Source organism: Podarcis cretensis, assembly GCF_951804945.1.
Source record: "Podarcis cretensis genome assembly, chromosome: 8".
Classification (NCBI taxonomy): domain Eukaryota; kingdom Metazoa; phylum Chordata; class Lepidosauria; order Squamata; family Lacertidae; genus Podarcis; species Podarcis cretensis.
In genome coordinates this window covers 65,267,084-65,278,418 of record NC_137177.1, presented here as the reverse complement: position 1 = coordinate 65,278,418, position 11,335 = coordinate 65,267,084, and the positions used below count along the sequence as shown (strand labels likewise).

The 11,335-nt window shown below is 48.4% G+C and overlaps 2 protein-coding genes across 2 annotated transcripts in view; both read left to right on the top strand.

Annotated features, from left to right (window-relative positions):
* ZNF362 (zinc finger protein 362) overlaps positions 1-11,335 on the top strand; it is a 210,759-nt gene that overhangs the window by 162,770 nt on the left and 36,654 nt on the right. The window lies entirely within an intron of this gene.
* On the top strand, positions 9-7,681 carry LRRC47 (leucine rich repeat containing 47). Its single transcript, XM_079986993.1, has 7 exons — positions 9-734; positions 1,361-1,816; positions 2,426-2,542; positions 3,854-3,969; positions 4,951-5,053; positions 5,907-5,996; positions 6,480-7,681. Exons 1-7 carry the CDS (start codon positions 24-26, stop codon positions 6,714-6,716), a joined length of 1,830 nt encoding a protein of 609 aa, XP_079843119.1. The 5' UTR covers positions 9-23; the 3' UTR covers positions 6,717-7,681.

Below are 11,335 nucleotides of genomic sequence, written 5' to 3'. Positions count from 1 at the left end.
GGCTGTGCCCAGCCTAGAGAAAGATGGCGGCGGCGGCGGCGGTAGCAGTGGCGGGAGGGGAAGACGAGGACTGGCCGGAGGTGACAGAGTCCGGCCGGCGGGAGCTGAGCCTGGAGTCGGGCGCCGCCCTGGAGCGGCGTGTGCAGGCCGCCGGGGGCCGCTTCCCACGGGCTCTGGGCTCCCTGGGGGCGGCGCTGCGGTCGCTGGAGGTGCGCGGCGGCGGCTGCGCGGCGCTGCGTGAGCCGGGGCCGGTCCTGGGGCTCCTGACGGGGCTGCAGACGCTGGCGCTTCCCGGCTGCGCGCTGGGCCCGTCGGGGCTGACCCAGGCCGGACGCCTCTTGCCGGCCACGCTGCGCACCCTCGACCTCTCCGGCAACGGCCTGGAGGAGCTGCCGGCGGAGCTCGGCGGGACCGGGGAGCCCCAGGTGGTGGTGGCGGTGGCGGCGGCGGCCAAGAAGGGCTCCCCTGCCGCCCTGCCTGAGCTGCGCCTCCTCAACCTCCGCCGCAACCGCCTTCGCGAAATGGGGCCCGGCCTGGCTCGCTCCGCGCCGGCCCTCCAGGAGCTGCTCCTGGGCGGGAACCGCCTCCGCTCCCTACCCGGGGGACTGCTTCCCACGGACGACGGAGGTGACTCCCGCCGCGCCGCCCCTTTAGCCCTGCTGGGCACCCTGGAGGCGGCGGGCAACGAGCTGGAGGAGTTGAGCCCCAACATCTCCCGCCTGGCCTGCCTCAAGGTAAAAGCCCTCGGTGCTTCCCAGTTTCTGCTTTTGTAATTAAACACTAGGAATAATGATGGAAAGTAAATAATAAAAAAAAAGATTTACAAATAAAGCAAAAGCAACTCTTAAAATGCAGTAATAATGCAAGACATAATTCAGCATGCATGAAGAATGATGACTGTTCAAGGCATCAATGTTTCCTGAGATGTCAATGATGAAAATTGTCCATTCCAGAGCACTGCTTGTTTTGCTGCTGCCATTCACACAGAAAAATTGGAGGTTGTCAGGAATGGGTGTGTGGAGTCCTATTATGAATGCTTGAATAGCGCTGAAGTTGCTGTAATATACGGAACAGCAAATGACCAGAGCAGGGAATGGGGTCACTGGCAGATAATCTACGTAGCATGCAAAAGATCTCAGGTCTGAAACCAGAGAGCTGCTGGCAGTCAGTGTAGACAGTGCTGAGCTCGATGGACCAATGGTCTGATTTGGTATGGCAGCTTCTGTACTCACATTGGCTTGGGAGTTTTTATTTATACACAAAATGTTTTTCATTGTTGTCCGTCAGTAGACAGAACTTTAGATGACTCTTCCAGTGTCTGAATTAGAAGACAACCACTTAATATACTTTTTCCCCCTAGACTTTGGATGTTTCCAACAACAAATTATCGGAAATCCCTGTGGAGTTGGCTGACTGCCCTAAGCTGAAGGAAGTCAATTTAAAAGGAAATGCCCTCAAAGACAAACGGCTTGAGAAGATGGTAAATGGTTGCCAAACAAAATCTATCCTGGAATATTTGCGTGTCGGAGGTCGAGGGGGTGGCAAAGGAAAAGGCAAGCAGGATGGTGCTGAGAAGGAGGAGATGAGGAAGAAAAAGAGAGATAAAAACAAGAAAAAAGGCAGTGATGCAGAGGATGAGGTGGAAGAAACCCAGAAGCTGCTGGTGAAAGTTCTCCACATCTCTGAGAATCCAGCTCCATTGGTTGTGAAAGCCAGCCCTGGTGTCAAAGACGTCCGCCCCTATATTGTGTGCTGTGTAGTGAAAGGCATGAACTTCAAGCCCGGCAATGCTTTGAAGAGGTTTCTTTCGGTTCAGGTAAGGTTTGAAAGACGATACTACTTGGTTCTGGGCGTGGCCCAGCTTCAGAGGGGGGGTGTCCTTTGATTCAGTTAGTTGTAAATTAGGTTTCCCCAAGTAAAGATAAACCTCCCCCTCGGAATTGAAATGGGGGGCAGCCCTACTTTGAGCACGGTGGAAGGGAAAGCAAAAGGGGCATCTCCAAGCCCAGGCATGCGGGTGGTAACTTTGCCTTCCACTAGCACAGGACAGTTAAGGATGTATGGCTCCCCTGATCAGGAGGAAGAAGATGCTGGGGGTCCTTGCCTGCCCTCAGTGTGGTAGAGGAGAAAGGGCCAGATTGTTACACTCTGTGGAATGCCCTTCCATCAGATGTCAATGAGTTGAGTAACTATATAACCTTTAGAAGACACCTGAAGGCAGCCCTGTCTAGGGAAGCTTTTTAAGGTGTAATGTTCTATTTGCTTTTATATATGTTGGAAGCTGTCTAGAGTGGCTGGGGCCACCCAGTCAGATGGGCAGAGTACAGGTGATAAAATTGTTGTTGTTAGCACACTCCTTAAAGTTAAGCCTGTTGTTGTGACTCTTCAGCACAGCCTTGTTTTAATGACACATCTTACACTTCAGACCAAACTCCACGAGGACATCTGCGAGAAGCGAACAGCAGCCACCATCGCCACACATGACCTGCAGCTTGTGAAAGGTCCTCTTCTCTACGACGTTCGGCCACCAGATGAATTGAAGGTAGGCTGACAACACCAAGATTAGAAAGCCGTTCAATCATTTGCCCAATAATAATTGTTGGAAGTGTAATGAGACTGAAGGTACTTTCTACCACCTTTGGTGGACTTGCCCGAGGATTAAAGCCTTTTGGGAAATGATCTATAATGAAATTAAGAAAGTCCTAAAGTGGACTTTTCCTAAGAAACCTGAGGCTTTTCTTCTGGGTATGGTTGGCCAATTGGTGCCAAGGAAGGATAGGACGTTTTTTATGTATGCTACTACAGCAGCAAGAATTCTTCTCGCAAAGTATTGGAAGACACAAGAACTACCTACTCTGGAAGAATGGCAGACGAAGGTGATTGAATATATGGGACTGGCAGAGATGACCAGCAGAATTCGCGACCAGGGGAAAGAGACAGCGGAAGAAGACTGGAAGAAATTTAAGATATATCTTAAAAATTATTGCAAAATTGAGGAGTGTTAGATGTCAGGGAATAAGAAATAGAGAACTGCAGCTGTAACTAATAAGTTAAAGAAAAAGGAATGTAATGAAAGTGAATTAAATAATTAATTATTGGAGAATTGCTAAAAAAAAATGTAAAAATTAAGGATGCAGTAAAAGGGAGGTATGGGGAAGTCGGAGAAACAAGGGGTATGAAAACAGGATTATGAAATTATACATGTTGTATATGTTTTTGTTTGTGTATGTGAATGTGTTGTTTGTTTTTATTTGTGTTGGAAAACCAATAAAAAATTATTTTAAAAATAAAATAAAAAAAAGATTAGAAAGCCGTTCAGAATGATACCCCACAAAGGGACAGCAGCAGGCAGCTGGTTCTCTGGTGCTGTTGTGCATGATGGTTATCTGAAAGACAAACCTGCCCAGCCACAGTTCTTCAGGGGAGATGTTCTCTCAGTCCTGCCACCCTCACGAGCAGATTTATTGGGGCACAGGAGAGTGCCGTCTTAGTGGCTGCTCCCAGGGTTTGGAACTCTCATCCAAGAGTAGTTAAACTGGCTCCCTCCTTGGCATCCTCCCACCAGCTATTGAAGACTTTCTTATTCCAACTGTTTGGGAACTGAGTGTATTTTTAAACAAAAGAACTTTTGAAAAGTTCTGTGCTCTTTTTACTATCTGTATTTTAATAGATCTGCTTTTATACTGTTGTAATTCTTTTAGCATTTAATGACTATGTTTTTAATCTGTGTTTTTGAATTATTACCTGTAAGGTGCGTTGAGTCCCAGTCTGGGAAAAAGGTGGGATATATATCATTAATAATAACAACAACAACTGACTCTAAGACACTTCTGGCCTTGCATTCATGTTGCAGATCATCCCCTTGGGCCGGAAGGAAATCAAGGCCAAGGACCTCCTCCGTCAGCTGCAGTCGGAGGCCGAGGAGCAGCGGAAGCAGAAGAGGAGGCAGAATATATCCGGACTGCACAAGTGAGTCTGCACCTTAAAGCAGAGCACAGCCCTTGAAATCTTGCACGGAGGGCAGGCAAGAGCCAGGAGGGGTCCATGGGGAAGGGAAGCAGAAAGCCTCCTCAGAACAATCAGGATGGTTTGGAGCCGGAGCAGGAAGTCTGTGACTTTGGAAGGCCCTGGAAGGCTCCCCGAAAAGTCCTTTCTTTTCATTCTTTATTTTTTAAAAATCACTAATGTCCCGTGCTATTGCTGAAAGGGCTCCCAAAATCTCATCTGGTCCAGCATCCTGTTCTCACAGCATCCAGCCAAATTCCTTTGAGAAGCCAGTAAGCGGCACTCTCATTTTGCATTTCTTACTACAGAAAGTATTGATCTGATATGTAGAGATCTTTCCTATTCTAATTAATTCAAGAGTGTTCTGGAAGCTTCTCTGTGTGAAAGAAAGAAGCAGAAGGTTCATGATGTTTGGCTTATACCTTCAGAGAAGCTGAGTACAGCTGCCTTAAACTGGTTCTGTTTTCTCTTTCTGTCTCTTTTCCTTCTGGTGTGGTGTTCTGGACATAGTATGCTGTAGTGTTACTAGGCTGCAACTAGATTTCTTATGGACAGTGCCAGTTCTGAATGTTTTGGATTTGTGACCATTGTGCTCATTTGCCTTCCGTAGCAGTAAAGCTCTGCTGGATGAAATATTAATTTCCTCTGGTCTATTTTTTAATCCTGCAATGTGTTTAGGTTTTTTCTTTGCTAACTATACATCAGAGTTCTGCTATGGATCAATATTGAGTAGAATTCCATGACCCTCTCCCCACTTGCGATTCCCAGCAACTGATCTTCAGAGGTTTCTTGTATGTGTCTTCACAAAGCTGTGATTTTTTTTTTAAAAAAAAAAGAATATATTGAATCAGAAGCAATTCTTATTTTTAAACCTCACATGTGTATTTGCACTTCCTCTCCTCATCCCCTAAGTAGCTTCCATTTTCTTATTCCACCCTTGATCAGGTACCTCCAGTTACTGGATGGGAAAGAGAATTACCCCTGCCTGATTGACAACGAAGGTGCTGTGATTTCTTTCCCGCCAATCACAAACAGCGAGAAGACAAAGGTACAGATGCTGTGACTTGATTGCGGGCCAGGCTGTACATTTTCTAGGAAAAAGTCTGTTATGTGATCTACATAAATTGGGGAGGTTGGATGGGTTTGCTTCCCCCCTCTTCATACTTCCCAGTTGAGGTTTTGGGTGAAGTGCTTGTTGTGCCACGGAGGGAAGGAGCAGGGGCTGTTGCAAGAGGAAAAGTGGTGGTCAGGCACTCCCATCTACTGCTTCTCCACTGCCAATCACACCCTGGAATTTCAAATGCAGATCTGCTTCCAGACACTGTTCCACCCTAAAAAGAATTAGGTACTCATGTTACAGTGGTGTGTGCTTTTATGAACCTAAGAAGACACCTACACAATCAGGCCAGTGGTTTATCTAGTCCAGCAGCATCCTTTTCTCACATTGGCCAACTGGATGCCTCTGGGAAGCCCACAAGCGGGACTTAAGTGCTGCAATTCCCAGCACCTGGTATTCAGAGGCATCCTGCCTCTTGACAGTGGAAGGAGAGCTTAGTCAGTGTGGCTGGTAGCCAGTGACAACCTTATCCTCCATAAAATGGCCTTTTCTGTAATTTGGGGGTTAACACAGGCTTAACTCTGCAAAAGTTGTTTTTTCACAAAGTATTCCCCCCTCCCAAGCTGAATTTCAAGAAGGTTCTCAATCTACAGCATGTCTTTCAAAAAATCACTTTTACCTACATTTGCCAGGGAGGGGTGTTAGTAACCACCAAAAGAGAGAGAATTGGCGCAGGTAATTATTTTGACTGTGTGTCTATGAATGTTACTGACCTAAAATGATACTCCATAATGCTGTTCTTCATAGCTCAGTTCCATCGGGCATTTCCCTTCTTCTTTTTAAGCTTGGGAAAACCACCTGTGATGTGCTTCTGGAAGTGACAAGTGCCACAAGCCTGCAGACGTGCAAGGATGTGATGGACACCCTCATTTTAGTAAGGAGTCACTCTTCTTCTGCCCTCTCCTCCTCATTTTGCACCCACGCTTCTCACTTGCAGGGTCCTGATTTATCTATTGGAGGCACTTATGGGATTCACGGTTCAAAAGCAAAGCCCAGTGTGCAAAATCAAATCACCTCTTTGTGGTTCTCTTCAGCTGCCGTCCATCAGGTCTGTGGCCTTTACACGTGCAGTTCTTGCACCCAGGACCTGTACCTAGTTGTCCATGCAGGACACACACACACACCCCTCCTTGTGTTTTGACGTCTACCGTCTCATATCCCTCCACTTTCTATTTTAGCATCTTCTGCCCGCCTTTACCCTAAAATGCTGCGTTCTGGATTCATAGCAGCATCATGTTGTCGCCTGGGCCTCCAGTCCCATAATAACTGAAGGGAAACCTCAGGTTCTCAGCTGGGGAAACATTGCCATATCTCTTGAGTAACTCTTTATGTTGCAATCTTCATTCCTTCACCACAGAAAATGGCGGAGCTGAACAGATCCACTTCAGAGAATACAGGCGAAGACCTGGATTCAGATCACGAATCAAACGACACTGTCGGGCATGAGAATTCAAGGCTTGAAGGCATTTCCAAGACCCTCCCTCTCGTTTTGGAACAGGTTCGGGTTGTGGACAAGGATGGGAACTTAAAAGTCCTTTATCCATCAAAAACTGATCTCAGTATGGTCGCGTCCCTCATGACAGTGATTCATTAAGCGCCTTTGGTTTCCTTTCCCTGTTGTGGGGCATTCTAGACAGCATTTGTGAACAGCCTCCCCTTGCAGGATTTTATCATTTCTTTTAACTCGTCAGCCAGAAATCCAATGCTGTGCTTTGGAGAGAGCTTGGTTGACAGCTAAAAGCAGGGTTTTTGTGGTCTCGAGAGAGACTCGAAGACCTTCTACCCAAGCCAGGGATCCATACGGATCTCTTGAATAAAGGTGCGGGATCATATTTATTTTAATGAGACACACTAATATCCACGTGGCATAATGGTACTCTATAATCTCTGCATAATTGGGCATTGGGGCCAGGTAGGAAGCTTTGTGGGTGAGAGACACACACCTCACCTGCCGCCACCACTGTTAATCAGGTGTTGTGCTTTCTAGCAATACAAATGTGGCCTGCTATTGCTTCAGACTCTGAAGCCTGCTTTGTAACCTTGACCTGGGTGGTGTGGTTGCTGCTGCTGCTGCTGCTGCTGCTGCTGCTCTCTGAAGTCCTCTTCTCCCCATGACACTCAGGTGTTTTGCAGAGTATGTGAGAGGTTGCACTGACACCCAAACTGTTTTTCTCAGTTTATGCCACGCTGGCTTTTCTTCACATCTTGCCAGCAGAGTAGCATGAAGCCATACAAACAGGCCTGCAGACTTGTGTGTCTTGGGGAGCATCTACCCCACCCTTCCTCCCTCGTGCCACGTAGAAAACTCGGTTTTTGAAACTGACGCTTCTTTCAAAATCAATGGTTTGCCATTGGGAAGAGCCACGAGCTGCTCTCCACAGGGGCAAAAAAAAGTCGGTAATGACACTGGACCATGTGCACTACCCCTCTTCGTGCCTAAAAAGGCCTGTATCGTGGTCCAAGTTTCTAGCCCTCATTGATTGCATGGAAGAACTGGGAAATGTAACAGCCAGTGATGCGGGGGGGGGGGGAGAGTACAAATAAAGGAGAAAATGACAAGTGTGCGAACTTCCATTCTTTATTTCAGTTTATGCTGAACTTTTCCTCCAAAGAGCCTGATCAGATTTTTTTCCATGTCACACCGTAACACTTTTCACAGTAATATTGCCTACCCACTCTGTGGTGCTAGTTCTGCTTATGCTGCCCTTCCTAGCATGTTTATCATGGATTTGTAATCCAGCTGAGTTGTGCACTTTTTCATTGGGGGCGGGGGATGCCATCCTCTTAATTCAGATTCATAATAAGAGTGGGGATAGAGGCAGCAGTGGCTGATAATTTCTGACCCAGCCCCCTTAAACTTTCCTTCTGGGCCACATCGTAGAATTGTAGAGTTGGAAGGGACCCCAAAGGTCATCTGGTCCAGCCCCCTGCAAGGCAGGAATCTCAGCTAAAGAATCCATGTCAGGTGGCCATCCAACCTCTGCTTAAAAACCTCCAAGGAAGGAGAGTCCACAACCTCAGGAGAGTAATCTGAGCTCTGCCGGAAGGAGTGCCTGTCCGTGCTACTTAAAGTAATGGGGCCATGAATCATTCTCACTCTTGAGGGCCACATTCTTATTCAAGCAGCCTTCTAGGGGCCACATTGCCAGCGGTGGTCAGGGCCACGGTCAAAAGTGGGTGGGGCAACAGGCATGACTTTGCACAGTAAGCTTGTTCCTACACTCTATCCTCCAGGCAAGTAAGAAGTTTTGAGCCAGTGCGGCGTAGTGGTTAGAATATCAGACAAGGGCCTGGAAGACGGGTTAAAATCCCCACTCAAACGTGAAGCTCGCTAGGTGATCTTGGGCCAGCCACTTCCTCTCAGCCCTACCTACCTCACAGGGTGGTTGCAAGGAGAGAATGGGGAGAACTATGTAAGCCTCCTTGAGCTCCCTGGAGAAAAAGGTGAGGTGCAAATGTAATTAATCATCATCACCAGAATTTAAGGGCATTTCAGCAAGGCAAAAACGCTCACAGAAGGTGCAAAGCAGAGCCTGTATAGGTGCGTCTCTAGGGGGAGACCCAAGAGCCAGAGAAAAAACTGTGGCGTTCCACATTGGACCCTGTGTCAAGCTTTCTTATGCTGGGTTGAGATGAACTCTGCTCCAAATTAAGCTGAAGGACTGTGCTGTAATCAGAATTTGGTTTAGCAATGGAGGGTGCTCTCATATTTTCAAGATTGATGGGAAACCCTTAACTACCATCAACCCCAGCGGGGTTCAGTGAAGTTCAACAAAGTTTTGTGGATGGGCATAGGCTCCCCATCACTCTCTTAAGGCGTTCGGCTATTCTTAAGGTCGTGATTTCTGCATAGCTGGTAGTTTGAGGGAGGGCATCAGAATGGCAATTTGATCCATTTAAAAATAAAACCAGGATTTGTGTTGTGGTGGGTGGGAGAATGAGAGGTCCATTAAACTAGAGCATTTAACGCATTCCCAGCAAATGTTTATGTAAGTGAGATTTCCAGAGGACCTTCAAAAGATTTTTCACGGGCCCCTTGAGGGTCAGCGGGGAGAGGAAAGAAATTAGCTTAATATTAACAGAGAGCAGTTTCCAGCCTCTCCTGAAACCGGCCCACCCTGGTACATGTATATACGGGATCTTGTGTGGTCTCTCTTCCCTCCACCACTGCCCCCTGCCTCTTGAAATCCTATGGTCAATAACATTCAAGAGTCAAAGGTTCAGGATCTCTAAATAAGGGCAGGCTTAATAGGATTGTTTTGGAGGTTTTCCTTAAGAATATTAGAGATCCCTGAATCAACAACTAGGGGTGCAAGGGACCCCAATGGGCATCAAGTCCTACTCCCTGCCATGCAGGAATCGTAGCTAAAGAATCCCTGACAAATGGCCATCCACCCTCAGCTTAGGAACCTTCAATGAAGAAGAGTCCACCACCTGCCAAAGTCATCCGTTCCACCTTAGAGCACTTTTTACTGGCAAAAAGTTCTCCCTAAGGTTCTGTGGGAATCTCTTGTCATTTCAACTCATTGGTTTGGGCCATCCCCTCTGAAGCAGCAGGAAACAAGCTACCATGGGGCAGCCCTTCAGATATTTGAAGATGGTTTTCACATCACCTCTCAGTATTTTCCGGGCTAAACATACCCAACTCCCTCAAGCATTCCTCATAAGGCTTGGTTTCTAGACACCTTTATGACCTTGGTCAACCCACAGCTGCACACATTTAGCTTGTCAATATCCTTAAACTGTGGTGCCCAGAACTGGACACAGGACTCCAGGTGAAGTCTGACCAGGGCAGACTTCCACATCATTAAAATAAGAATCTGATTGCCCCACCTAATCCAGCAATTTTCCTTGCGCTAGCTTGGTTTGTTGTTTGTTTTTTCTACTTGATGTACGGCTGCAAATCAGGCAGCCAAATTTGGAGGGTGACCATCCTGTACACGTTGCTGGAATACTCAAGTGTGATCTGCTGGCAACGAGGCATTTTCCTCCTCCTCCCTGGAGCGAACGGGGACTTTTGTTACCGAGAAAACCATGCAGCCGATCTCTGCATAATGAAAGACTCAGCCTTGTCAGTTGCCAGTGTCGTTTTTCAGCCGTAGACCACACAGGAGTCCTGTAACTCGACAAGGTCCTGCGGAGTGTGTGCATTGCCGGGGAAAGTCCACCTCCTCGGTTTATTGGAGCTTGGGACTTCCAGGGGATACATCTTCCCACTTGGGGTGATCTGGAGAGAAAAAGAAGCCTTAGCTGAACGACAGGGCGAGCCTTTTTGTGGAGTTCGTTCTCTCCCTTTCGAAAGCTCTAACAAAAGAGGAGGTGAAAGAAGCGGCGCCAGGAGGTGGATGGCAAAGCCACGAGGAGGAGGAGACCCTCGTCTCTCGGCCTCCATCGCAGGGAGGTCTTTGGCCTCTGGGTCGCGCCGGGGCCTGCGTGCCCCCCTTGCCCGCGGGCTGCTGGCACCAGGGCCTTCTCGACAGCCACCGCTGCCCTTCCAGGCCTGGGCAGAGCAAAGGAAAAGCCACAGCAGCAGGCCCACCAGGCTGAGTCCAGGAGCACGGAATGGTTCTGCTCCTTCCCACCACGCGAGAAGAGTCCCCGGACATGGCGCGCTCTCTCAGAGCCTCCTCTTGCCTCCGTTGCCCAGTGGGCGGCACTCTGCACCCTATGTGTGGGGAGGGCAGCTGCTCCTGCTTGGGGAAGGCCTCGGGCGCAGAGGAACAGGGCCGCCCCACACGGCACGTGTCCCGCAAGAGCCTCAGAGAGATCGGGCGTCAGAGGCAGAAGAAGAGCCGAACAGTCTCTCTTCTCGGGAGAGGCCTCCTCATCTTGACCCCGAGACCGAGCAGCGCATCTTGGACTGGCTGGAAGAAGTGAACCACTGTCTCTTCTCAACGCTGAGCTGCAGCGTCAAGCAGGAAGCAGAGGCAGACACCTCCATCAAAATCATCTACCAGGGGGACTGAAGCTGGGGAGAGACACCCCGAGGCCGTTCTCCACCTTGATCCCCCAAACCAGACTTGGCTTCCAAGCAACAAGCTGACTTTGGAGGCACGCTTAAACTTTTTCTCTCACTCAGTTTGCTCCAGAAGTCCTGTTCCGTCGCCTCACACCCTCACTGCTTCAAATGCAGCTGGACGAGTTTTGGGGTTGTTGTTGTTTGGTTAGGTTTCTCTTTTTTTAGCATTGTGTAGGCTGAGATGTGTATGAATA

What these genes read in the sequence shown, in the direction of transcription:
- LRRC47 (XM_079986993.1), top strand. Translation starts at nt 24, where the DNA reads ATGGCGGCGGCGGCGGCGGTAGCAGTGGCGGGAGGGGAAGACGAGGAC. An exon ending in CCCGCCTGGCCTGCCTCAAG is followed by an intron (nt 735 to 1,360) that starts GTAAAAGCCCTC and finishes TTTTCCCCCTAG; the next exon opens with ACTTTGGATGTTTCCAACAA. An exon ending in TGATGGACACCCTCATTTTA is followed by an intron (nt 5,997 to 6,479) that starts GTAAGGAGTCAC and finishes CCTTCACCACAG; the next exon opens with AAAATGGCGGAGCTGAACAG.